This window comes from Ramularia collo-cygni (assembly GCF_900074925.1).
Source record: "Ramularia collo-cygni strain URUG2 genome assembly, contig: RCC_scaffold06, whole genome shotgun sequence".
In the NCBI taxonomy this organism is placed as follows: domain Eukaryota; kingdom Fungi; phylum Ascomycota; class Dothideomycetes; order Mycosphaerellales; family Mycosphaerellaceae; genus Ramularia; species Ramularia collo-cygni.
In genome coordinates, this window is record NW_019716260.1 from 910,190 (window position 1) to 933,935 (window position 23,746).

A 23,746-nucleotide genomic window follows, 5' to 3' on the forward strand; every position below is an offset into this window, starting at 1 on the left:
TCATACCTTCGCCTAGAAAAGCAGTGAATGAATAGCGAACACCGTCACGAAACCATGAATGAGCATCCATGCGTCACAATTCCGAATATAAAGGTTTAGTCTTGAGATCGGTAAGGTACTGTGGCAGCAAGACTATGACATGCGAGACAAGTCTACATTTTATCGAAAACCTCCGTTCCCGTCATCCTCGTCTTCGGATGGCCATGATATCTTTGATCTTCCTTGTCGGTCTCTCCTCCATCGTCTTCGTCATCAATGTCGTACACAAACTCGGAGCCATTCAAGAAAGTACTTCTCTCAGCTTCGGAAGCATGCATCATGTCGAAGCTGCTCGCGCTGGAGCTCGCGCCCGGTGACGCTGGCTTGTGCTCGCTGACCGGTCTGCTCTGGACTTCGCCGACCCAGACTTGCCCACCATTACCGGCTTTGGTGCGTGAAATTTCCTTCTCTTCCAGCGAAARGCGGCCTTCTTCTAGTCCCAGCGAGCGGCGATGCCATTCGCCTAGGAACATGCCTTCAGGATCGGCTTTGTTACGGATCTGCAGCCACTGAGTAAAGTTATCACCCAAAAAGTCCCCGATGGACGTGACCACGAAATTTTTCGCATAGTGTGGCTTACCACCCAGATCGCGCATCAGCCACTCGAATGCTTCATAATAGCGCTTGTGACAAGGTGGGTCGCGGAGATATGCGCGATATAGAGTGGCGTTGAGATAAAGGGTTGGCCCATTCTCATTCGTATTGTCAAGGAGCGGCCGCGGTCCCTCTCGCTTGGACGTGTCTGAAACGCGGACTTCAATCGGGCAGTGAACATAGAGGCCCTTGCTACTGAAAGGAATGCCACCACCGCCGGTCTCGCCATTCAACCAGGCCGAAAGACGAGTGATGGCTTCAGGACCCTTGCTCAGAGGTATCGCCCACTCATTAACGAATTGAGAATAGAGACAATTCATCAGCAATCCCGTGCGGAGCTCCTCGACCGCAGTGGTTGTGGTCCCAGGAGAAAAGCCGTACTGCATGCCAAACACGAACCATTCAATGCCGGGCAGGATCCAAGGTATGTAGTTTGACAGCCATAGGAGGTTATGGTAGGTGTGAAACCCTACTGAGCCGCCGTACCAGGATTCTGTTGCCGGCTTGAGAGGCTTACTGGTCTTCTCGGCGGACCATTTGATAGCACGCTTCATATATGGCATCCACCAGACCCTCGTGAATTCCTTCTGGGTCCACAGGGTGTTGTCCCACGTTGCCAGTATCTCACTGAGCGGTAGCAAGGACTGCTCCCACTCGATGTTGCAAGCATCGACCATTTCAAACTCCACTTCCACTATGATTCCCAACGCGCCCAAGGATACCAGCGCAGCACGGAAAAGTTCCTCATTCTGATCCTTGGAACATCTTACCGCCTCCCCATTTGCCAGCACGATTCTCAAACTCCTGACCGAATCACTGAGCAGGCCGTGCCTGAGTGAGCTTCCATGCGTCGCCGTCGCAATAGCTCCAACTATACTCTGCTCATCGATACTCCCGAGATTCGGCATGGTCAAGCCACGACGGTTGGCCTCGGCATTGAGCTGGCGCAGTCTTATGCCACCTTCCACAAGAAGCGTCTTCTTCGCCTTATCCACATTCAGCACCTTGCTGTAGTCATCCAAATTTACCATCCACGAAGAGGAGCAAGTGATATCACTCGGAGAGTGCCCACATCCTACAACCACTATTCTTCGTCGACATTTTCGTGCGAGCGTGACCACCTTCTGTACTTCTTCGAGCGACCGGGGTTTTATATAGAGCTCCGGGCGAGATTGGAACGTCTTGGCCCAGGTGTAGTGCACATGCCTGTCAGTGGCACGAAATGGCACATCGGGCTCCGTTGCTGCGATCTCGTGCTGCAGCTTCTCCATCCTGCGGCTTGCGTTGGCTATTGGCTTCCGGAGACTGGGTTGGGGTGAATAGGGACAAAATTAAAGCGAGCGGCTAGCATGCGTCCGTATTAAGATCGAGCGTGTTCATCGTTTGTCTTGCAAGGATGCTACAATTCGATGATGCTTGGAGACAGTGTTCCCATCTGCCGTAGAAGTGGGGTCAAGACGGCCTGTTAGCGCTCCACATCGAGTAASCGTGTAAGATGCCGACCGCACGTCAGCTCGTTGCTATGGGAAAACTAGCTAATGCACCCCGGTCCGCTATAAACAACACACAGAACAGCCACCATCCCAACACGCAGCAATTAGAGGTTACACAGACATCTGGATATCCGCAAACGAAGCGCGTTCCCCGAGTATGCCGACCACGACCATGGAGGCGCCGTTCAAATTCCCATCGCAACCTCTTCACCAGCTCTCACCCGAACGTCTCAACTCCGGTACGCGAAGGCCAAGCACCGCGACATCCAGAATGTCGTCTGCAATTATCGACGCGGAGAACCCATCGCCACACTCATCACCCACGCGCAAACCGAAAGCAAACCTTTTTGCCGATTATGATCCTCATCGGTCCCCTGTGAAGGAGACAGGCTTTTCTTTGACGGGATCACCCTCTCTCCCGGAGATTCACGCCTTTCGCAGCCATGGAAGGACAAACAGTGACGTGCAGGGCTTGGTGAAGCGTTTTGAGCATCTAGATGTCCGCGATCGGGATGCAGAAAGCGCGGAAAGAAGGAAGAGGCACGAGGCGGAGCTTCGACGAGCACAGATTGGACGTGAGGAAGCAGAAAACGATGTGGCGCGTCTACGAGAGGAAACGCGGCGGCTCAAGAAAGAAGGAGATGAGAGTCGCGATCGTGAGCGGAAAGTTTGCAAAAGGCTTGAAATCGTTATGGTGAGTCCCAACTATGCAGAGCGATAAGCGTTGACTGACTGACACGGCATCGCAGGAGGAATTCTCAAACTTTAAAGAGGCACACGCCTCCCAACTTGCAGTATACAAAGACGACAGCCGCAAAATACGCAAGGAGGCGTTCAAGTCGTCATCGGCGGTGCTCAAGCTACAAGAGGAACTCAAGTCGACCAGAAACACCATGCGTATCACACAACAAGGAATTGATATGGAAAAGAGAAAAGTGCAGCAAAGAGAGCAGGAGGCATTCGAGGCGCAGTATCAGCTAGTAGCTGTTCAGGAAGAGCTTGAAAAGCTACGAGTACATCTGCAGACTGTCCAAGAAGAAAAAGATGCCTTGAAGACGAGTTTGAAGGAGGAGGAGGTGGCGCGTGTTGCAGCTGAGGGAATGATCGMACTTCCAATGTCTACCCCGGACGAGTACGAGCCTATGAGCTCGCCACGGAGGAAGTCGCCCACCAAAAGAAACGCTTCGCCGTTCTCGGACGATAAGGAGAATGCAGGTGTGGTCACTAGAAAGATGCTCGACACTAGAAGATTCGACGAAGAACTGGCTCGCGAACGGAGGATGCGACGCAACGCCGAGGAGCTTGCTGATTTCCTGCGCCTGGAATGCCACTTCCGCTGCTGTCCATGCCGGTCTTCTGATACCTCAGGACATGATCAAAATATCTCCGTCTCGCCTGACCTTGGACAGGCCTTTGAAGAGATTAGGAATGAGATGCAGGCTATTTTGTCTCCCTCCACAGTTGAGGATGTGGACCGTGACATGCATGTTGCTGGGCTGGCGGCTGCTGAGATGATGGAGGATACCGAAGAACTCCACACTGTGATCCATGTCAAGCTCGAGAAATCGCCCGACATCGAGATGGAACAGGCGACCCCTGTTGAGGTCGATATTCCAGCCGAAGACTTCCATCGCAGCATAACAATGGCCGAAGAGACCTCAGATGAACGGCTGGTCCGGGAACGGATGGAGACATGTGCGGTCGAAGATGRGGAGGGGGTTCCAGAGGATGAGACTATTCAAACACCGCGTACAACGCCCGCTGCATTGACTCCTGAGCCTGAGCACGATTCTGTCGAAGCCCACCCCGAAGGACAAGAGGACGAGGAAAGTGCGACTCCCTTGGGGACATCAATAAAGGTACCCCTCCTCCCTTCCAGCCCAAGACACGATTCCCCACCCGCCGCTCAGAGCACACCCTACCGTCCCGTGTCACGCACCTACACCACCACAATCCCCATGAAGTTCACGCCTGTGAAGCCCACATTTGCTGTTGGAAACTACGACGCTGAGGAGAAGAACCACGAACTCACCGCACCACCCGCAGACTCTCCTCGATCGAGACACGACTCCGCCCCCACCTTTGATAGAGCAGCCGCTCTTGCTGCCATTGCATACCGCAGGGGAAGAGCCAAGTCCATCGCCGATGGACAAATGACACCTCGGAAACAAATGTTGCAGGGCACCGTGAGTCGTACCGAGAGGRGAGATGTGAGTGCCCCTACACTTGGACAGAAAGCGAGTGCTGCGAATGTGCATGTGAGCAAAGGAGGCAGCGCGAGTGCCGGACGTGCCGTTGGGAGTCGCAGTCGGATTGGCATGCGCTAGAAGGTTGAGAGCGAGACTGATTTGACGCTTTTCGCGCTGGTGCTCATGGGGTTTGATTTAGCGAAGGTGTTTATGGTTGGGACAGCCTGCGCTGCTTGTTTATAGCTTCTGGAAGATACCTACCTACCTTATGAGATCGATTGTTGTGTTTACTTTATCGCGCTTCAGCTATCAAGTGCYCTATACCCTGTGCCCTTTGTGGAATTGATGCAGATGCATCTGCTGCTACTTGATCTCGCTACGGCTCCACAAGCCTGTTTTGTCCAACAGAGAAAGAATTCATCACACCGCCTCACTCACAATCGACAGGCGGCAGTCAGATTCCAGGTTGGATTAAATCTTCAGCTGATCGAGACCCCCACCCGCGGGCCGGGACAGCCCGCGCCCGCACCTACCCCACCAGATCCACGCGCTTCTTGAGACATCTTTGCCTCAAGGTTGGAGTAACACCTCGTATAGTTAGTTGCAAACGCTCTTCAGCTCTGGTCACAACCTCGACATCCTCCGCTCGCTCATCCCTTCCTCCCTCAACGACGCCATCATGTCGGCTACACCTCATCAAGTAGCATCGCTGCTGCCCAAGCTGCAAGATGCAGACAGCGATATCCGCTACATGACGCTCGTCGACCTCAACACGATGCTCGTACAAGGCCATGCCGGCTTTCTCTCACACGACTACACCGCATGCGCCAAGATTGTCGAAGGCCTCCTATGCACACTCAACGACAGTCACGGCGATGTGCAGAATCAGGCCATCAAGACTCTGGGAGCGTTTGTGAACAAGGCACCAGAGGCCATCCTCTGTCCGACAATCGAAAAAGTCAGCAATATCAAGACTGAAAACYCTATCGACACATCCATCCCCGCGCTCGCCGTGCGGGCCATCGTCATGGCACTACCACATCCGACACCTGGCATTGCTCGGACTGACAGGGTTATGGCAGCTTACAACTCCGTGTCGAGAGCTCTGATCCCGCGTCTTGTCGGTCGTGTTATCATCCCGATTCCAGGCGGAAAGGCGGTCGCCGCGCCGCCTCGAGGAATGCTACAAGACGATCTGGAAACGGGCAACGACAGCAGCAGCTTGGATCTCCTCGCTGAAGTTGCACGCTGCTTTGGAACCATGCTGCAAGATCCAGAGGTTGAAGCCTTGGAGGAAATAACCATTCAAATTTTGGAATCRGAGCGCTGTGGCACAGTCATGAAGAAGAAGGCCGTCAACGCGCTCTCAACGCTCGCACTCTACTTTAACGATGCCATCCTGGCCAATTTCGTCAGCTACAGTATCCAGCGACTCCGCGAATCCCATCTCACAAGCCAGCAGCGTAAGCTTTACCTCACGGTATTTGGGAGCTTGGCGCGTAGTATCCCGCAGAAGTTCGGCCCATACCTCAAGACCCTGGCTCCATTCGTGCTCGCACCACTTTCTGAGGAAGAGCTTAATCAGCAACGCGAGGCAGAGGCAGAGGCAGACGGTGAGCGCGATGTCCAGATGGAAGATGTACGCGAGGCCGCGCTGGTCGCAATCGAGTCTTTTCTAGAAGCATGCGCACAAGATATGAGGGTCTACACAAAAGAGGTAGTGGATAGCGCCACTCGATTTCTCAAGTACGAGCCCAACATGGCTGATGACGATGATGAGGACATGGAGGAGGAGGCAGAAGAGGAAGACGAGTTTGCAGGGGATGAGGACTTTGAGGAAGAGACTGGGTTCGAGGATGAAGACGATGTGAGTTGGAAGGTCCGAAGATGCTCGGCGAAAGCTCTGCACGCTCTAGTCGGTGTGCTCGATGCGAATGATCCCGTCATGTACAATCAGCTCGCGCCTGCACTCATCTCCCGATTCAGGGAGCGGGAAGAGAGTGTGCGAACAGAGATCATCGCGACACTGGCTTCGCTCATCAAGAAGACCGGAACGATCTCCTCACCAACAAAGAGCGCCGACCATCCCACCAACACCCAGAGTAGGAAGAGAAGACGTGGATTTAGTGAATCCTTGGGCTCTGATCTTCGAACTCAGCAGTCGTTGATGAATGGCTATGCCTCACCTTCAACTCCGCCGCCAGTGGATAGCGCGACGAAGGGATTGGCAAAGATCAACCCAGACATCGTAAAGGGAGCCACAAAGTTGCTCAACTCAAGCACCCCGGCTACCAAGCAGGGCGTCATCTCGCTGCTCAAGGACATGGTCGCAGCTCAGCAAGGTGGACTTTCCGAACACTCCGATCTTGTGATTGGTCCTGTTGTCGAGACGATGAATGCCAATGCCGGGTCGAATGTTGCCGCGAATGCGCTGCGTGTTGAGGCACTGGGTCTCCTCCGTGTGATTGCCGAGATGCACTCAAGCAAAGTCATCCAGCCACATCTCAAGGCCATAATCCCCACACTCATCTCTGCTGCTACAGATCGCATGGCCAAGATTGCTGGCGAGGCTTTCACGACTATCGAGATCTTTATCAAGGCGCTCACCCCTCCTCGCTCAGCGGCGGGTAAAAATGGTGATGCCTTGACCCAACTTTACCAAGTCACTGTTGATCGCATTTCTGCCTCAGACACCGACACCGAAGTTCGACAAAAGGCTGTGCAGGCTCTTGGTCTCATAATTGGTCGCACCTCAGGCTCGACTGCAACGAACCTGCTGTCTCAGGAAGACCGTTTTGCTGGTCAGCAGCTCATTGCAGATCGTATGAAGAACGAGCTCACCCGTCTGTCGTGCGTTCGAGCGATCGACACAATTGCTGTGCTTGCGCAGAACAAGAAGGACTTCAAGTCGGACTTTGTTGGCAATGTTGCTGTTGAACTTGGTGCGCAGCTGCGTAAATCAAGCCGCTCGCTACGAGGCGCAAGTCTGAGTGCACTGCGCATGTTGGCTGTCAATCAGGCATCGCGCGAGACCATGAGTGACAGCGTTGTCAGCAATCTGGTTGAGGCATTGGTTCCTCTGCTCGAGCCAAAGGACCTCCACATGATGAGCCCAGCCCTGATCGTACTTGCTGCATTCACAAAGGACAAGCCGACGCTGGTGTCGACGACAGCCGTTGTCAGAGGAATTTGCAAGATCGTGCAGGCTCCTCTGTCTGGCGTCGCTTTGGACTCGCTGCTCGCCTGCGTTGAGGCTATTGGCCAAGCTGGAGCTGGCAAGACGCTCATGTCTGCTCTGCTGCAGATGGCGCCTCAGGGTGATACGGACGTAACTGGGCAGGTTATTGGCACGCTCCTTGTAAGTTTTCACCCGCTGTGTCCGACAACGAACAATCTCCCCTTGGACGAGGATAACTGCTAACCAGCTTTCTTTAGGTTTCTGGTGGCGAGAGCTCGGGTGTGAAATTGCAAGCCTTCGTCAAGGAGGTGGACACACAGTCCGACGAGTCCAAGAAATGTCTCGCGCTGTCCGTTCTCGGCGAAGCCGGGCTGCGTATGGGTAGCAGCAGCCCGCTTAAGCCCGCAAACTTTACTGCGCACTTCAGCAGCACGGAGAAGGTGAAGCTTGCTGCCGCTATTGCTCTCGGACGCGCTGGGGCAGGAGATGTCAAGCAGTATCTGCCGCAGATTCTGCAGGGCATGTCCGTCGGCACGCAGTATCTGCTACTCCACTCAGTGAAGGAACTTCTACAGCACAGCAACGCAGAGGATGAAATCCGTCCCTACACCAAGAACCTGTGGGAGAATATCATCAACTCTGGGCAGGCCGAAGACAACAAGGTCGTCGGAGCTGAGTGTGTCGGAAGATTGGCAATCATCGATCCAACGGCATATCTTCCACAGCTGCAATCCTTCTTGAAGAACCCTAGTCCAACTGTTCGCGGCATGGTTATTTCCGCACTGCGCTACGTCTTCTCGGACACCGAAGATGTGTACAATCCCAACCTACAATCCAACATTGTCCCAATGCTGTCAACGATGCTCAACGATACCAACCTCGACAACCAGCGTCTCTCACTCACCACATTCAACTCAGCTCTGCACAACAAGCCAGACCTTGTCTTGCCTCATCTGCCCGAACTTCTCCCCGTTGCCATGCAAGCCTCCGTCATCCGTCCAGAGCTCATCAGGGAGGTGTCCATGGGTYCCTTCAAACACAAGGTCGACGACGGCCTCGAGATGCGCAAGTCTGCATATGAGACTCTCTACGCCTTGCTAGACTCCGCTGCCTCTCGCCAACGTCTCGATATTCCGTCCTTCTATGACCGCATTGTCGCGGGCGTTACCGACGAACACGAGATCAAGATTCTCTGCTGTCTGCTTCTGTGCAAGCTCCTCGTGATCGCACCGGCCGAATCCTCAAGACGTCTTGAGAGCCTGTCGCAAGCTTTCCGCGTGGTCCTCGCATTCAAGCCCAAGGACACGGCTGTAAAGCAGGAGCTCGAAAAGCTTGCTGAGCAGCAGAGGTCTGTCATCAAGGCATCTGTGGCCTTTGATAAGGCCATGCCAGACACCGACAGTCGCTCCTGGAAGGAGTACATGGAGTGGGTCCGCAAGGAGTATGTTAACATGCATAGGGCTGCCGAGGACGAGGGGCGTATGAATGAGCCCACGCATTAGTAGCGTCTCTCTCAATCTTCTCCATTGTTCAAACGGCAAGGAGCGCGGTGCAGTGCATGCTTTGCTGATGGTCTCACGAGGACAGACGTGGGTGTCTGGGAGGAGGAGAAGGGGCCCAAAGGTGGACTGCATCATTCAACGATCGATACGCAAAAGAGCAAATGACACTTAGATACCCAATGAATAAAAGCATGATGGTGACTGTCTTAAGTTGTGCTCTCCAGCKACTTCCTGGTCAGTCATCCATGACCGTGACGGCCTACTTTACGTGCAGCGCACAAGTGTTCAGCCTGATGATGCGCAGTCCTCTCATCTCACTATGTACTGTGCCTCTCAGCCTCAGTAGCGTCCACGCCGTCTCGCTGCAAGGACATCGCTAGCCCAATGAACCTTCGCTTCGCCATCTATCTTTGGCACCATCACGCCCCCATCGAACGAAAAAGTCTCCCAGCGTCCCGGGTCACCAGCTTCTTAACATTAGTTCCCCATAGTTTGTATGAAACTAGCCAGGATGTCCTCATCCAACGATTCGAGTGAGTTCAAGCCGTCTTCGCGCCAGTGAGGACTTCCCTTAGTATGATCCATAAGGCGACGAATCTCGAGACGAGATTTTCTCTTTCCCCTTGATGGACTATATCCATGCTTAGTGTGTTCTTTGCATCCACCCACCCACACCCGCTTGTTTTTCTTATTTTGTGGCGTGGTTGTGGGTTGACCGTTTGATGTTCCTTGCGTTTTTGGRGGGGGATTCGGCTTGCCGAGACATTCATCCCCGCCCGCACTTTGCCGGCTCACGAACTCCGGGTTCAACTCCGATGTCCTCCACGGTATTTCTTGACTGGCCGGTGACTGATTTCAAGTGAATGACTGCCAGTGAGTGGATTGAGGAGTCGAGGGRTGGGCGAGTGACGATTTGTGGAACGAGTAGTCCCACACACACGACGGCCGGTGTTCCTACCCTACAGATCCAAGCGAAACATCGGAAGAAGCGGAATAAGAAGCCGTCTGCAAGCTAAAATCGACAGCGTCTCCATGTCTTTCTTAGTCGATGATCCACAATCGATTAGTCATGACTCCAACGGACTTCAAGACTTACATTCTCTAGTATGTGCGGCTAGAGGCTCACCATGTTGAATAACTTTCCGAATGGACATCAATGTTGACACGATAGACTGCTTTGAGTGAATAAAGTAGCGTAGCGAATAGGTTCATATTAAATAGTCATTTCAAATAAAGCCCTTCTGTGAACAATCGAAAAAAGTAAATACATAGATAGTGAGATATAAAGAGGGTGGTGAAGAAATACTGCATCGATCGGTTGATCAACCAATCAATCTCAACGAGCTGCTGCGGCGGCAGGTGCTCCAGCTGGGCCCGCGGCAGCGGCACCCGCCGGACCTGCGWATGCGAAAAGACCAGGAGGAAGTGCGAAGGAAGGGAGCGTTGGTGGCTTGATGCCACCTCCAAGCTTTGATCCAATTTTGCCGATGGGAGAGTCGTCCGGGAGACATTGGGAGTAGAAGCTGCCGGACGCGACACACTTCGCGCCCGCCCCGCAGAGCTTGGGGCCGCCCCAACCAACACCACCACACTGACTAAACATCGGTGATGTGTCCACCAAGCCGCGACCGAGCATCTTGAGAGGATCGGTTTCCGCGCGGCGGATCTTGGCAGATGGCATGAGGCATTGGAAATAATCCGGGCGGATTTTTCTGCACTCTGCTCCTCCGGCACATTCATGGCTTCCAAAGTACGAGCCGCCTCCACACTGTTGGTAGGTCGCAATGATGAGCGGGAGACCTATAAGATGGTCAGTAAATGTTCTTCGACTCGATTTCAACAAGGGATCTTTACATTGGGAATAGTAGGCGTTCTGCGCGTAGCATTTTGAGCCGGCCTCACACACGGTGTTACCCTGAAATCCCATTCCGCCGCATGGAGCGTAGGCCTTCGATGTCTGGCCGAGAAGCTCCAATGGAGACTTGACGAGGCCATCCAACGTGGGGTTGTACCGAATCTTCGTATCCTGAGTCTCGTAAGTTGGCTTAGGTGGAGAAGCTGGTAGAGGCTGTTGTGGAGGCTGTTGCGGGACTTGCGGCGGCGCTGCCTGAGGCGATTGAACAGGTGGGTTGGGAACGACTTGTGGTTGGGCAACTGGCTCAGGGGCGACTTGTGGTTGGGGCACAGACTGGGGAGCAGCTTGTCCCTGAAGTGCCGACTTAGCACCTTCGGGCTGAGACGCAGGTGGAGCTCCAGATTGACCAACCGGTGATGAGTTTGGCGCCTGCGCTGCTTGAACGGCTGGCTGAGCGGCTTGCTGTTGAATCTGAGCAGGCGGCTGAGAGATTGGTTGTTCCACTTTCGGAGCTTGTCCTGGCACATTGGCTAGAGGTGCTCCGAGCAATACCTTTGCGTTTTGGGGCACCGGAGCTGGAGCTGGAGCTGGAGCTGGAATTGGAGCTGGAATTGGAGCTGGAGCTGAAGCTACCACAGGGACAGGTGCGGCATTTGGTGATGCGGCGCCTTTCTCAACGTAGTCACCATGAGCAACTGCCTTGGACGACGGAGCAGGAGGAGCTGCGCCGGGAACGTTGGTCTGGCCAACAGATGGAGCTGGAGTGGTCTTGCCGACAGAGGGAGCGGGAGCGGGAGCGCCGGCAGGCGGAAGTTTGTCGTCGCGACGTGTCTTGGTAGGGACACACTGTGAAAAGCCAGGATAGATACGGCTGCATCGAGAGCCCTTCTCACAACTCGTAGGACCTGCGTAGTTTGTTCCGTTGCACTGACCGTAGATCATTTGGATCTTTGGYAAGCATTGAGCGTAGTCATTTCCGTTCTTCTGCTGGTAACACTTGGAGCCATCTTCACATTTTGTCGGGCCCTGCCAGAAGGAGCCGCCTAGAAAGTTGAATTGTCAGCATATGCTTCTTAAAAGGGGAGAAGCTATACGCCGGACGGAGACATACCACATTGTCCGTACAGTTCTTGTATGTCACTGGCCAGCTCTACTTTCGGGGCGGGTTGTGCTTCTTCTTCGACAACTGCTTGGGGCAGCTCAGGGGCAACATCCGTCGGCACGGCTTTCGGGCTGTTGAGGGTCTCAGGGGATGCTTTCGCACCGGCTACCTCTTGTCGAATGAAGAGGCGCGAGGTCTTAGCATCAATGATTCCACGCCGCCTAGGACCAGCAAATGTAGGAACACACTGCGAATACTTTTGGTGAAGGTCAGCAATGCTTGACGGATTAGAACAGATGTGCAAGATGATCCACTCACGAAAGCATTGTTCTCCTGTGACATGCAAAACGAGTTTCTAGCGCAAGTGGTAGGTCCCTGCCAGCCTTGGCCGCCTAAAAAAATTGATCGTGAGCACATGCTTCAACATGAGGGGGAGCTGTACGCAGGACGGGGACATACCACATTGACCCCAGTATGGGACTACGGCAGTCTTGGTTTTGACGCCATTAACCTCAGTAGTCTCCGTCGAGGATGGCATGCACTAAACGATCTGGTCAGCGATGCCCAGGTGAAATTAGACAGTGAGCAATAGATTGAGTCATTCGAGGCAGTCCGTGCCGTAAGTATGGTCAATCTGCTTGGAGGGGGACTTGCCTGAGAGTAGAATGCATTATTTGGCTGGGCGATGCAGGTTGATCCTTTTTGGCAAGTCGTGCTTCCGCGCCATCCGATTCCGCCACTTTTTGGGTGTTAGTGGCCATATGTAAGCAGTTCAGTAATTTCCAGAACTCACCATTGAGCGTACACTGCCGCCGGACGAGGAGGAGGGGGCCCATCACGTTTGACAACAGCTGGGACCACCGCGGGAGCCGCTGCCACTGCAACAGGAGGTGACTCCGCTGCAATAGGAGGCGAGGCTGGTGCGATTGGAAGCGGGGCCGCTACAACTGAAGGTGTCGATGCGGGTGCAGACGACGGAGCTGGTGCGGGTATCGGTGCTGGAACTTGGGCGAGAGGTGCTGGAACTTTGGCGGGAGGTGCTGGCGGCTGTGCCTCTGGAATGCATTGAGAAAAGTAAATGTTGCCCGCCTGATGTCTGCAAACACTCTAAGCGAGAGTTAGTGTCGATACACTTGTTGGTTCCGGGCTATACGAACTCCTGCAGTGCACACGGTGCTACCTTTGTATGCGAGTCCGCCACTTCAATAGTCGTTAGCTTGATGGTAATGATAAGGGGCGTTCAAAGACTCACCATTGCGTGTAGGCCGCTTGCTCAACCGGTGCCGCGGCGTCGACACGGCCATCATTAGCAGGGAGGGTTGCAGGAAGGCATCTATAACAGAGTCAGTCGCCGAATATACATTTCAGGGGCCGTGGAACTTGCTGTGAATAGTACGCGTTGGAGGATTGAATTGTGCAAGCAAAGCCATCAGGACATTTGCTGGATCCCTTGAAGCCAATGCCACCACCGTTCGGATGTTAGTAGCCATATGCAAGCAGCTCATATTGTAGTATCTTACCATTGTCCTGCATGAAGAAATTAGCAAGCATTTCAGATATGGAAATCTCTGCTCTTCACTTACCGTACATCCGGGCCGTAGATACCTTGGGAGTAACGGCCGCTACAACAGGGGCAGGGAGTGGTAGAAGGACTCCCGTGGGAATAGGGGCTGGAACGACTTCGGCCGGTGGGGCTACAGCTATCGCAGGCACCACAGCTTTGGCGTCGGCAACAGGTTGAGCGGCAACAGGTTCGGGAGACATGATAGCCTGTGCAGGYGCTGCTTTCCCAGGAGGGGCCATAACTCCAGTGGCGTTAGCCTTGGGTACAAGACCAAACGCATTGCGGATTTGCTCAAGAAAGTCGCGCTTACTTGGTGTATCGCGCTTGGTTGGTACGTCACGCTTGGTGCTCGGGAAACACTGTAGTCTCGTCAGTGAATGGTATTGATAGATATCCCAATGCTGTACTGACCTGCCAATACCACTGGTTGAGCTGCTTGCAGGTAGCCCCCTGAATAAAACGACAGGCGTTRGCGGATGGTTCACAAGCGCAAGGCTTCAATATTGCCTTACCACAACGCATGTCTTAGGGCCATAATAAGTGTCTCCGCCGCATTGCTGATAGAGAGAAGCTTTGGGACCAGAGGGTAAGCACTGGCTGTACCCGTCGTCTTTCTTATCGCACCCGGCGTCAGATCCACAATTAGTAGGTCCATTGTAATCTTTGCCGCCACATTGACCATATAGAGATTGTGCTGGCCCAGAAGGGGTTGTTCCAGAAGCACCACTACCGCTTGATGAGGTCGATGCCGTTCCAGGCAAGCATTGGGAGTACTAATATAGAGAAAGAGAGTCAGCAAATTCCGGGTGCGGAAAGGGGGTAAGCTAAGGAGGGCAGTCGTATCGTGCCGCACTCTGCTCCCATCCTATTGCGTTTGGTAGACTCACGTATTCCTGGATAGCTATTCTCAACATGTTAGCTATCGGTCAAGTGCGAAGGCTAAAGTAGAAGTCTCACCTTGGCAGCTTCCCTCAGCACAGCTTGTTGGACCACTCCAGTCTCCCTTCCCAGCTCCGCATTGACCGTAGAGCGGAACGCTTCCTCCACCACTGGGAGGTGCTGAAGGTGATTGAGGTGCTGCGACGACGGGGGCTTGCGGGGCTTGCGCGGCCGGCACAATTGGTGGCGATGGAGATTTTGGCGACGGTGGAGAGAGAGCGGCCGCCAATGCGGCTACCGCTCCTTGTCCAACTGATCCTGGTAGACACTACAGCACGCATGCGTTAGCAATACTCAAAGCAGCTTGCGGGCTATGGGCATAGACTTGGCGCAGCTTAAAAATGTAGGAATTTTCAATCGTCTGCAAGCCCATTCCCTTTGGATCTATTCACCTGGCTGTAGTATTCCTGGATGGCTATGATTGGTGTCAGCTGGATTCGGGTGCTTCAAGTCACGGCAATATTGCTCACCTTGGCAAGTTCCTTCCGCGCACGTTGTGGGCCCACTCCAGTCCCCTTTTCCGGCGCCACACTGACCAAATAGCTGCACAGATCCTCCACCACCTCCGCTACTGGGAGTTCCTCCAACGACACTTTGCTTCTGAGGAGCGTTTGCGTTACTCGGCGCCACGCCACTGGTTCCTGCAGAACCACCGCTTGCGGCACCTGGAAGGCATCTGAGAGCATGGTCAGTTTGTGTTCTGATCGTCCGAGATCTCGGGCTAGTAGCCCAGATCTACGACTATGTGGCGTTCTTACTGCCTATAGCAGAGAAAAGGTCAGCGCTGTTCCAAACAAAAGCACAGGCAGTGAGTGATACGAATAATATTCCTGGATGGCTTGACAAGTTCCCTCGGCGCACGTCGTGGGCCCGGACCAGTCTCCTTTTCCAGCYCCACACTGGCCATAGAGCTTTACAGATCCACCACCAACTGCTGCAGCCTGCGGAGCACCAGCAACCGGTGCAGAAGGAGGAGCTGCAGCTCCGGTCGCGGGAGCAGCCACACTAGCAGTCGCGGGCACGCATTGATGATAGTATTCTTCTTTCGCAAAGCATGTCGCTCCAGCCACACARTTCGTCGTTCCACTCCAGTTCTTGCCCCCACATTGCCCATACAAAGGACTTTCGCCACGGGCAACGAGACTTCCTTCAAGGTTCCTCGTCGGGATGATAGATCCAGCCTGCACCAGTCCAGTCGCAGTAGCGAGAATTGCAAGGGTCCACATCGCACTCATAGTCCTCGGATGTAATGAGAAAAGGAAAGATCACGGAAAAGAAGTGCAGTTTTGAGGGAAAGCATTGTGTTTGTTTGAGTTTGAATGGGAGAGCGGGAGATTGAGGAGAAGATGTTGATAGATTGTAACGTCTCCCGGACAGGGTGAAATGAGGTTGAGAGTGGTTCTGAGCGTTGGGGGTTGTTGGTGGTGCTACAGCAACCAGCGGCTTGTTGCAGCAGGGCTGCTGATAATGTGTTGATGATGAACCTAAGTCTTACGAGGGTTGTGAAAAGCTCTGCTATCAAATGGGTTGATTGATGTCAATGATTGCATACCTACTGTATAGCGAAGACCCGTCTTCTGGACGATGTCCGAATGAAAGATTTCGGTATGCAGGCGTATGAGCCGGACCGTGGTGGCGACGCGTGAAAGCTGGGTCAGCCGTTGAGTTCGCTAACAACACCTGACTAGATTCACCTTGCAACAAGACGCGATGAACGACTGATATTTTACGGCATGGCAACGCTACGTTGCGTCGTTGGAAGCTCTGAGGAGGTCTGGTCGGAAGTTGATTGAATCGCAGTGAACGCATTTTCGACAATTTGGCTTCGAACGCAAGAATGCGAGAATCTCGACGGATGGCCACTCCCGGTTCCGAGATATGGAGAACGGGCACTTCAGCTCGGACGATACGTCATTGCATCAGGTCTTATGCCTGGTATAGCTACTTGTCCGATACTTTCAGTAGTGATACGTCTTAAAACAGTGAAAAGGCGTTGGGAAGACACGCCGTTGAAGGAATCGCGAGGGTGACGAATCTCACGCGTTGCGTTGGAAACGCTTTGTCCCTGGAGTCCCTGAAGGAGTGAATAGTTGAGGCCGGGCGTCGTGGCATGATCGAATCGTCCGTCAGCCTGCTTCGAGSGTGACGTGCGACGTCCGATCCTTATTATTGCATGGCATCAGAATGGTTTCGGACCAAGCACAATCTCCACACTGCACATGTGGGATGCACCTCTTGCTCGTCAATGATGTTCATAAGCTCGGAACCTCATGGTATCATCCTTCAGCTAAGACGACCACGGCGACCAGTCGATCGGCCTCTTCCGCCAGTGTTGTTCCGCTGTAGGACAGGACTGCTGCCAATCATAGAACTATCCAAGATCGAGCTCGACAAGTTCAAGCTTCCAGGACTTCTGGGTAGTAAATCTGCGGCACCGACCTGCGCTCGCATTCTCTCCTGTAGTCCACCAGCCAGAGGCTGTGCATCGAAGCTTGGTCGATTAACAGGCGCAGGCATTCTAGCAGATCTGGCAGCGCTCCGATTCGTGAATGAGTCTTCCTGCAACTCAGACTCCGAGTCCGTCTCTTCCAGCTCAGTATCGGTATGCTGGTAGGATCCCGCCTCTGGCACCGAGTCGTCCAGGTCTCTATCGAGATCMATATCGAGATCTTCTTCGTCTCTCGCTGCGCCGGTGAGTTCGGCCTCTTCCATCTCCGCGTATTCATCAGCCTCGCGTTCAGCAGGATCGACCTGGCTGCCTTCCAACATGCTCTCCTCGTTGAATGTGAGGTCCGCGTTAGTGGCATCTGCGTCGGGGATTTCTGCATCTAGATCCACTTCATCCTCGTCTCCGTCCTCTTCTCCAGCTTCGGCTTGTGCAGCGTGTTCTTGAGCTTGCTGTTGTGTTTCGAGTAGCTGCTGTTGTGCTTGTAGATCGTCTAGACCTTGATTCCGCCGCTGTTCTTCCAGCAGCTCCAGCCTTTCGAGCTCTTCTTCTGTCTGTGCTTGTAGTGTCTTGGGGAAGCCAATCGGTCGGATCCATTGCGCTCCGAAGCCTCTAACCGCTGCTTTTCGTTGGCGGATTGCAGCTTCTTCCGCGGCAAGAATTGCGAGTGGGCTTCTTGCGTGTTGCTGCTTCTTTTCTCCTTCGCGCAGCTGACGCTGTCGGTGTGTTTGGTGCGGTGTTTGTCCGTTGACGGGTGGAGGGGAATCGGCGCGTGGTTGGTGTGAGCCGCCCAACCATGTTGAGTCTGTCTCGTGGGGATAGATTAGGGGGAGAGAAAGCATAGCGGTGCCGGWGGTCTGATGGTGTCTGCGGAGAGGTCGCTGCTGGCTAGCTGTGTTTGTTGGTGTTGATTTAGCTGTCGCTGTATAGCCCCACATTGGACGCGTCAGGACGCGCGAGATGAGGTCACGGCACCACTTCAGGCAATTACGACTGCATCCGTGGATGTTTCACGACACGTCACACTCTTTATACAGGATCATTACAAGCACATGCAGTGGAGCTATGGTGTTATGGGTTTGAATGAGATGGGCCACGGCATCCTGTCCGGCACTACACCAACCCTAACCCTATAACGCAGCGATCTCGGAGCACGATGACCAAAACACAACAGTCAAATCGCCGCGTTGATCGCACAGATACCCTCAGTAGCGATTGCTCATGCTACCTCCAACCGCCTACCCAAATACAGCCTCTCATGTTTCCCCAAAACGCCAATACATCCACAGCATGTCTTCGTCATCCCATGTCATAAAGAAGTTCCAACCCAATCGTGTCCATTATCAAGCAGCAGCCGTCACAGTAGCGACGCCTTCTTTCTTCCCTCCCTCTCCCTCCTTATCAGCATCCGGATTCAGAGGTCCATCATAACCCACCTGCTTCACGATTCCTAAGCCCTTGGTCCTGCCCTCTCTGAATAGGATACGATCACCAACTGAAAGAAACTCTGGCCGCTGCACGAAGCGAAATGCGACCATTGCTCTATCTCCAGTCCGGATGTACGCTCGATCGATGTCGATGATCGCGCAGGTCTGCGAGACAGGCCCGACATGCAGCATGGCTTGGTACTTGTTTCGAATGGTCGTAGCATGGCTGAGAATGAGGACCTCCGCTACAAATTCGCGGTATACCTTCGGAGCCGGAGCTATCAACGTGGGATTCGTATCGGATTTTGCGAGCAGCACTACCATGCCTTTCCGGACGTCCTTCCGCCGTACTCGTCGTAGTGCAAACGATGCGCTTTGTCCAGCAGAGCAGGCAGGGACGCTGATTCGTTTGCGCTCGATTGATCTGACGGTCGTGGTCGTGAACTGGCCCAGACTGTCTGGACCAACAAGCACTGTGTCGCCTGCGTGAACAACACCAGACTTGACAACACCAGAGACCACGGTTCCAACAAAGGGCACAGAGAATGTGTCATTGACATGAAACTCGAAAGGGGCATCTGGATCGTAGTTGMCGTGGTGTGGCAGGAWGTTGAGGAATTCGCGAACGAGAGGCAGGCTTTCTCCCGTCACGTTGGATACCTGGAAGATAGGGCAGATGCGCTGGCTGACAAACTGTGTCGCTGTGTTGACACAATCTTCGCGGTTCTTGATGAAAATGGGGATCTTGCGGGCTCCGGGAGACTTCAAGATCTTGGTCAACTGGGTTAGAGTCTGCTGCAGAATCTGGGGTGGACAGATGTCAATCTTGGTGACAATGACCATGACTGGAACATTCAGCGCCAAGGCGATTCCCAGATGCTCTTTGGACATTCCAATCAGGCCATTATTCGCTGCAACCATCAACAGGCAGTAGTTGGGCTCGCTGGAGAGTAAGCCGAAGACGGTCGTCCGCAGATATCTTTCATGGCCAGCCAGATCGGTAAAGGAGATGACCTTGGCACTTCGCTTGCCAATCTCCTCCCAAGAGAGCTTCCTCCCGGGGACACCAGAGACAACGACTTCACCCTTTGTGTCGAAGCCCATGATTTCCATTCCGACGCTGGATGTCCTTCCACTCTCGACTTCGTGCTTGTGTCGGAATAGATTGACTCGCGCTTTTCCACGTCCATCGTCCAATCCGCCCTTGACCAGTACTCCCAACAGAGTGCTCTTCCCTGCATCGACATTTCCAACGACCGCTATTCGCGTCTCGATGGCATCGTCTAATCCGACTGGCCGTCGTCGAATCATTACTTTTCCCACGCATCCTTTCTCCTTCTTAATCTCATTTCCAACGTCGACTTCACTTCCAGCRACGTTCTTGGTCATGAGAATCTTCCAGTCTGCCTTTTCAATGTCCATGATAGTCTGTAGCCGTGCGAGGGCAGCATCCCATTCAGCCTGAGTGAGAGCTTGACTGTCCCCATTATCCTCCAGGCCCACATCGAATAAGCACTCTCCATGTCCATCATCCAGTCTTAATGTGAGGATTTCACGCAGCTGCTTGATGCTTTGGTCTTTGGTGTCGGTGTCATCTAGCAGGAGGTGTTTTAGCCGGACCTTGGGCTTCTCGTCGCCAAGGTTGAGTGTGTCCAAGATATCAAGCTCAGCATGTGTGGACTGAGATTCGCCATTTGCGCCGCCAGCGGCCGCCTTCCTCTGCGACTGCTGCAGTTGCTGCTGCTGAACGTAGTCGGCAAAGTCACTAAGAGCCTAAAGGAATGAAGTATGAGCTCATTTACTTCATTCATGCATCACTTTGACCCGATATATCATACAGATTCGCCGGCACGCCGCTCTTGCACAGTCTGCGGCACTTCTTTGTACCGCTCCGATCTGGTTGCCATCGTGTTAGTGATGGTGGTGATTCACGTTGGTATTCTTAGAATCATTTCTCGTATGTGAGTATGAAAGTGTGAAGTAATATGAGYCAGTGTCGGGGAGGAAATCGTCGTGAAGAAGCTGTCCTTAAGTATCTGACGGTCGTACTCAATGGTTCATGACTGTGAAGTGGAGTCATGGATAGGTGGAGTCATGGATGATGGAAGGAGGACGTGGGGTAGAACTAAACGCCGATTGCCACACTGCCGAATCGAGATTGTTGCGATCAAGATGACTGTACAAAGGCAGGAACGATCACAGACATGAAATGGTTGAAGCGGAGATCGATTCTATCTTGCATCGTCTTTAGTACTACATGGTCCTTTGTTCAGTTTAGTCTATTGTTTGTTACTTCGAGGATGTCTTTCAATTAATTCACTCACCGATGCGAAGTACCAGGTAGTGGAAGATCGCKGGGTAGTACGGTGGCCTATAGAATCCTAGCAGGTGGAAACAGCCGCTACCTTAGCTCACGGAGTTACGCGAAAAGTCGCGTCTTCCTATCCTCGAATCAACGTTGGTATGCCAATTGCTACAACTTCCAACATCATCCCTCGAACTGCAAACATGCCGCCTCCGCCTATACGTAGAAAAGGCAAGGAGGCCAAGGAGACCGTCATCTACCCATCCTCAAAACGCCCAGCACCTCCTTTTAAACCGCTTCGACCGTCCAAAGTCCCACGGACCGATTCCAATACCTCCATTGGTGCTTCCCGACCTCCAGCTCCAAAGCCGACAGCAGCGAGGAGAACATCTGCTTCAAAGGCCAATACGGGCAGCAGATCAAAAGACCATGAAGAGCACAATAGCAGCAAGACCATCTCTTCCGACCACGAAGTCGATGACGAGCTCGAAGAAGTCGCACGCAAGCCAATAGCAGCTCGGCGAAGGCCGTCCAACGCTGCGCAGCGAGGAATCTCGCCAGTGTTGATCTCTTCCCACGAAGCTCCACAATCCAGACCAGATGCAGACGACGACCCACTGCCATCTCAATCCGATCCCACACCTTCAATTCCCCAGGCACTTTTATTACGCCTTCTACATGAAGGTTTCACCGACAAGAACACCAAGATCGACAAGCACGCCATTCAAGTGCTGCAAAAGTATATGGAGATCTTCGTACGGGAAGCCATAGCCAGAGCCAAGCACGGAAAGCTCGAGGCAGCAGTGGAAGGCGATGAGAGCGAGTTGGGCGGGACATGGTTGGATTTGGAAGATCTGGAACGAGTCGCCCCAGGACTCCTGTGCGATTTTTKAGAGTATGGAGAGGTGCTTGACTGGGTCTGCAATAATATGGTAATGACATGATATGATATGATATGATGTGATGTGATATGAGCTACGACATTACATGTACAGCAGGCAGCATATACCTTTGGCCACGATACAAATACAAATGTACAGCAACATCATGATCCGTGCCGCTTTCTCTTCGCGGGTCGCGCGTTCGCATGAGGCTTTGGACCACCTCGCACACGCTGTGAGGAAGAGGACATTCGCTGCTCCAGTAACCTTTGTCGTCCCGATTTTGCAATCGGCTTTCTCTTGGGTTTCTGCACCGGTCTTCTCACCTGCTGGTGGTGGTGAGATCTGTGATCCCGATCATCAGCGATGCTATGGGATTGGGAGCAACGGTTTCCAGCTGATTCCGCTTTCTCGCACGCACTGCGAGGAACGTGCAATCGCTCATCAATGCCGATGATGGGTTTGGGGAACCGCCGTTGATTCTGCTGAGCCTTCGGACTTGCTGCTACCACAATCTCACACTTGGCTTCTTTCTGCCTCGTAATGCCAACTTCCGCGCTCTCATACTCCTGAACCACTCTCTGCCTCTTGCGACCATACCTTTCCGTCTCCCCTGTCTCATTTTGAGGAAGACTGCGCTTTCTGCTCTGAGTGTGAGGTGATGGCGGTGGCGATGGTGTGGGAGAGTGAAGGTCCGGGGAAGGCATAGTGAGTGGCGTAGGTACGACAGACGCAGTGGGTTCCTCTGATGTTGTCTTTGTGGGCCAAGCACTGTCATCGGCGAGAGAGCTACCAGTGCTACTGTCACCGAGCGAGCTATCATGTTCTGATGCTTCCAGAGAGTTATCTTTTGGCTGCCTTTCGATTCGAGATTCATCCTTCGTGTTAGGTGGCAAGTCTTTGTGGATTTTGACCTCGTCTTCGCGAGGATCGACTTCGTCTTCACGGTCGATTACTTCGGGCTGGTTATGCACACCAATTTGTTTTTTAAGAGAAGGCTCAGCTTCTACCGGGCCTTGAGCGCCTGCCTCAGGTGTCAAAATGCTACCCATTGATACTTCATCGATCTTCGCATCAATGTTCGCCTCAGACTCCAGTTGCGCTTCTGCTGCTGGAACTTCTCGAGTGGGACCAGGGATCCCAATGTGGTGTGGTAGCCCATCGGGAGTGTGCGTGGCTTCGTGCTCGACATGATGCTTCATAGGCTCACAAGTGTCCAAATTCTGATCTTTCTCAAAACGAGCATGCCGCTCCAGCCCGGCTTTGACGATTTGTATAGGAAACAGTTCGTCCCTAAGTCTCGTCTGCTTGTGCATCTTCGAATTGACATGTGCGCTTGCTTCAACTCGCTCTTTCTGGTCTTCTCCCGCGAGCTCTTCACTGCCCTTTTCTGCCTCTAACTTAGTCTCAACTGCGCCTTCTCCCTCTGGCACCTCTGGCACAGCCCCAACGATGACTTCTCTGGTAGCATCAGAGACCTGCTGCTGATCGAGCTTCAGGATGGCGTGCTCCGGGTCTGTACTCTCGATCTGACCGGCAGATCGCGGCATGCGGAGTACGACAACAAGGCGTGGGCGCTCGTTGTTCAACATCGGCTTGTCGCTAGATACTCCTTCCTGGAGTCTGGCATTGTCCAGCTCACCCTCGCCCACACGACCATCTCCACCAAGCCCAGGCGAGGTCAGCGATGAAGCATATGTGCTTGGGATTCGCAACTTCACGAGCAAGCGTTTGGGCGGAGATTCCAGAGATGGCGACTCCTTTTCACWCCAGAGATAGCTCCTCAAGCCTGAACTGACATCCTCCCCACCTACGTCTTGCTCTTCAGCATTTGCATTTGCCTCCTCATCGGACTCATCGTCCAGATAGAAGCTTTCTTCTATGGTGTCCAGCAATCCATGACCAGCAATCTCATAAGCGTCGCGCGGTTCGAGGGCGTAAGATCTTGAGCTCCGTGTCCGCATAGCTCTTTCTCAGAGCAACATTGCTGTCATTGTGAGCTTGGTAAAGCTCGAAATGTTGGTGGCTTACATCTTTTCTGGTCCGACCGGGGTTTCCGGCAGGGCTGCATTAAATTAGTGGGGATTGAACGGAGTCAGGTCCGGATGATATTGCAACCAATCTGCTTGAGAACATCCTACACTCCAATTTCCAATTTCGAACACGACAGGGAGTGTTGAGCAACATTATTACCAACGGCCGCTCTTTCCAATGCTGCAGCTTTTGTGCGGT

At 53.3% G+C, this 23,746-nt stretch overlaps 8 protein-coding genes; 3 read left to right on the top strand and 5 right to left on the bottom strand.

Annotated features, from left to right (window-relative positions):
- Positions 1 to 152: 152 nt before the first annotated feature.
- On the bottom strand, positions 153 to 1,664 carry RCC_04714 (related to D-arabinono-1, 4-lactone oxidase; the record flags this gene model as incomplete). Its single annotated transcript, XM_023769991.1, has 1 exon — positions 153 to 1,664. The coding sequence occupies one exon, from the start codon at positions 1,662 to 1,664 to the stop codon at positions 153 to 155; it is 1,512 nt and encodes a 503-aa protein (XP_023625759.1).
- A 619-nt stretch (positions 1,665 to 2,283) lies between these two features.
- On the top strand, positions 2,284 to 4,453 carry RCC_04715 (uncharacterized protein; the record flags this gene model as incomplete). XM_023769992.1 has 2 exons in its annotated part: positions 2,284 to 2,820; positions 2,876 to 4,453. 2 exons carry the CDS (start codon positions 2,284 to 2,286, stop codon positions 4,451 to 4,453), a joined length of 2,115 nt encoding a protein of 704 aa, XP_023625760.1.
- A 541-nt stretch (positions 4,454 to 4,994) lies between these two features.
- RCC_04716 (related to TBP (TATA-binding protein)-interacting protein TIP120) lies at positions 4,995 to 8,995 on the top strand (the record flags this gene model as incomplete). XM_023769993.1 has 2 exons in its annotated part: positions 4,995 to 7,673; positions 7,751 to 8,995. 2 exons carry the CDS (start codon positions 4,995 to 4,997, stop codon positions 8,993 to 8,995), a joined length of 3,924 nt encoding a protein of 1,307 aa, XP_023625761.1.
- Positions 8,996 to 10,331: 1,336 nt separating this feature from the next.
- On the bottom strand, positions 10,332 to 15,141 carry RCC_04717 (uncharacterized protein; the record flags this gene model as incomplete). XM_023769994.1 has 18 exons in its annotated part: positions 10,332 to 10,795; positions 10,850 to 11,893; positions 11,962 to 12,208; positions 12,271 to 12,344; positions 12,412 to 12,493; positions 12,607 to 12,691; positions 12,746 to 13,059; positions 13,110 to 13,152; positions 13,205 to 13,285; positions 13,337 to 13,393; positions 13,473 to 13,479; positions 13,536 to 13,875; positions 13,928 to 13,966; positions 14,029 to 14,289; positions 14,404 to 14,417; positions 14,474 to 14,723; positions 14,848 to 14,862; positions 14,926 to 15,141. 18 exons carry the CDS (start codon positions 15,139 to 15,141, stop codon positions 10,332 to 10,334), a joined length of 3,633 nt encoding a protein of 1,210 aa, XP_023625762.1.
- A 1,597-nt stretch (positions 15,142 to 16,738) lies between these two features.
- RCC_04718 (uncharacterized protein) lies at positions 16,739 to 17,743 on the bottom strand (the record flags this gene model as incomplete). Its single annotated transcript, XM_023769995.1, has 1 exon — positions 16,739 to 17,743. The coding sequence occupies one exon, from the start codon at positions 17,741 to 17,743 to the stop codon at positions 16,739 to 16,741; it is 1,005 nt and encodes a 334-aa protein (XP_023625763.1).
- Positions 17,744 to 18,244: 501 nt separating this feature from the next.
- Positions 18,245 to 20,235, bottom strand: RCC_04719 (probable GTP-binding protein 1; G-protein 1; the record flags this gene model as incomplete). XM_023769996.1 has 2 exons in its annotated part: positions 18,245 to 20,101; positions 20,167 to 20,235. The coding sequence occupies 2 exons, from the start codon at positions 20,233 to 20,235 to the stop codon at positions 18,245 to 18,247; spliced, it is 1,926 nt and encodes a 641-aa protein (XP_023625764.1).
- Positions 20,236 to 20,836: 601 nt separating this feature from the next.
- RCC_04720 (uncharacterized protein) lies at positions 20,837 to 21,577 on the top strand (the record flags this gene model as incomplete). The annotated part of the gene is made up of 1 exon (XM_023769997.1): positions 20,837 to 21,577. One exon carries the CDS (start codon positions 20,837 to 20,839, stop codon positions 21,575 to 21,577), a length of 741 nt encoding a protein of 246 aa, XP_023625765.1.
- Positions 21,578 to 21,678: 101 nt separating this feature from the next.
- RCC_04721 (uncharacterized protein) lies at positions 21,679 to 23,478 on the bottom strand (the record flags this gene model as incomplete). The annotated part of the gene is made up of 1 exon (XM_023769998.1): positions 21,679 to 23,478. The coding sequence occupies one exon, from the start codon at positions 23,476 to 23,478 to the stop codon at positions 21,679 to 21,681; it is 1,800 nt and encodes a 599-aa protein (XP_023625766.1).
- Between the last annotated feature and the right edge of the window lie 268 nt (positions 23,479 to 23,746).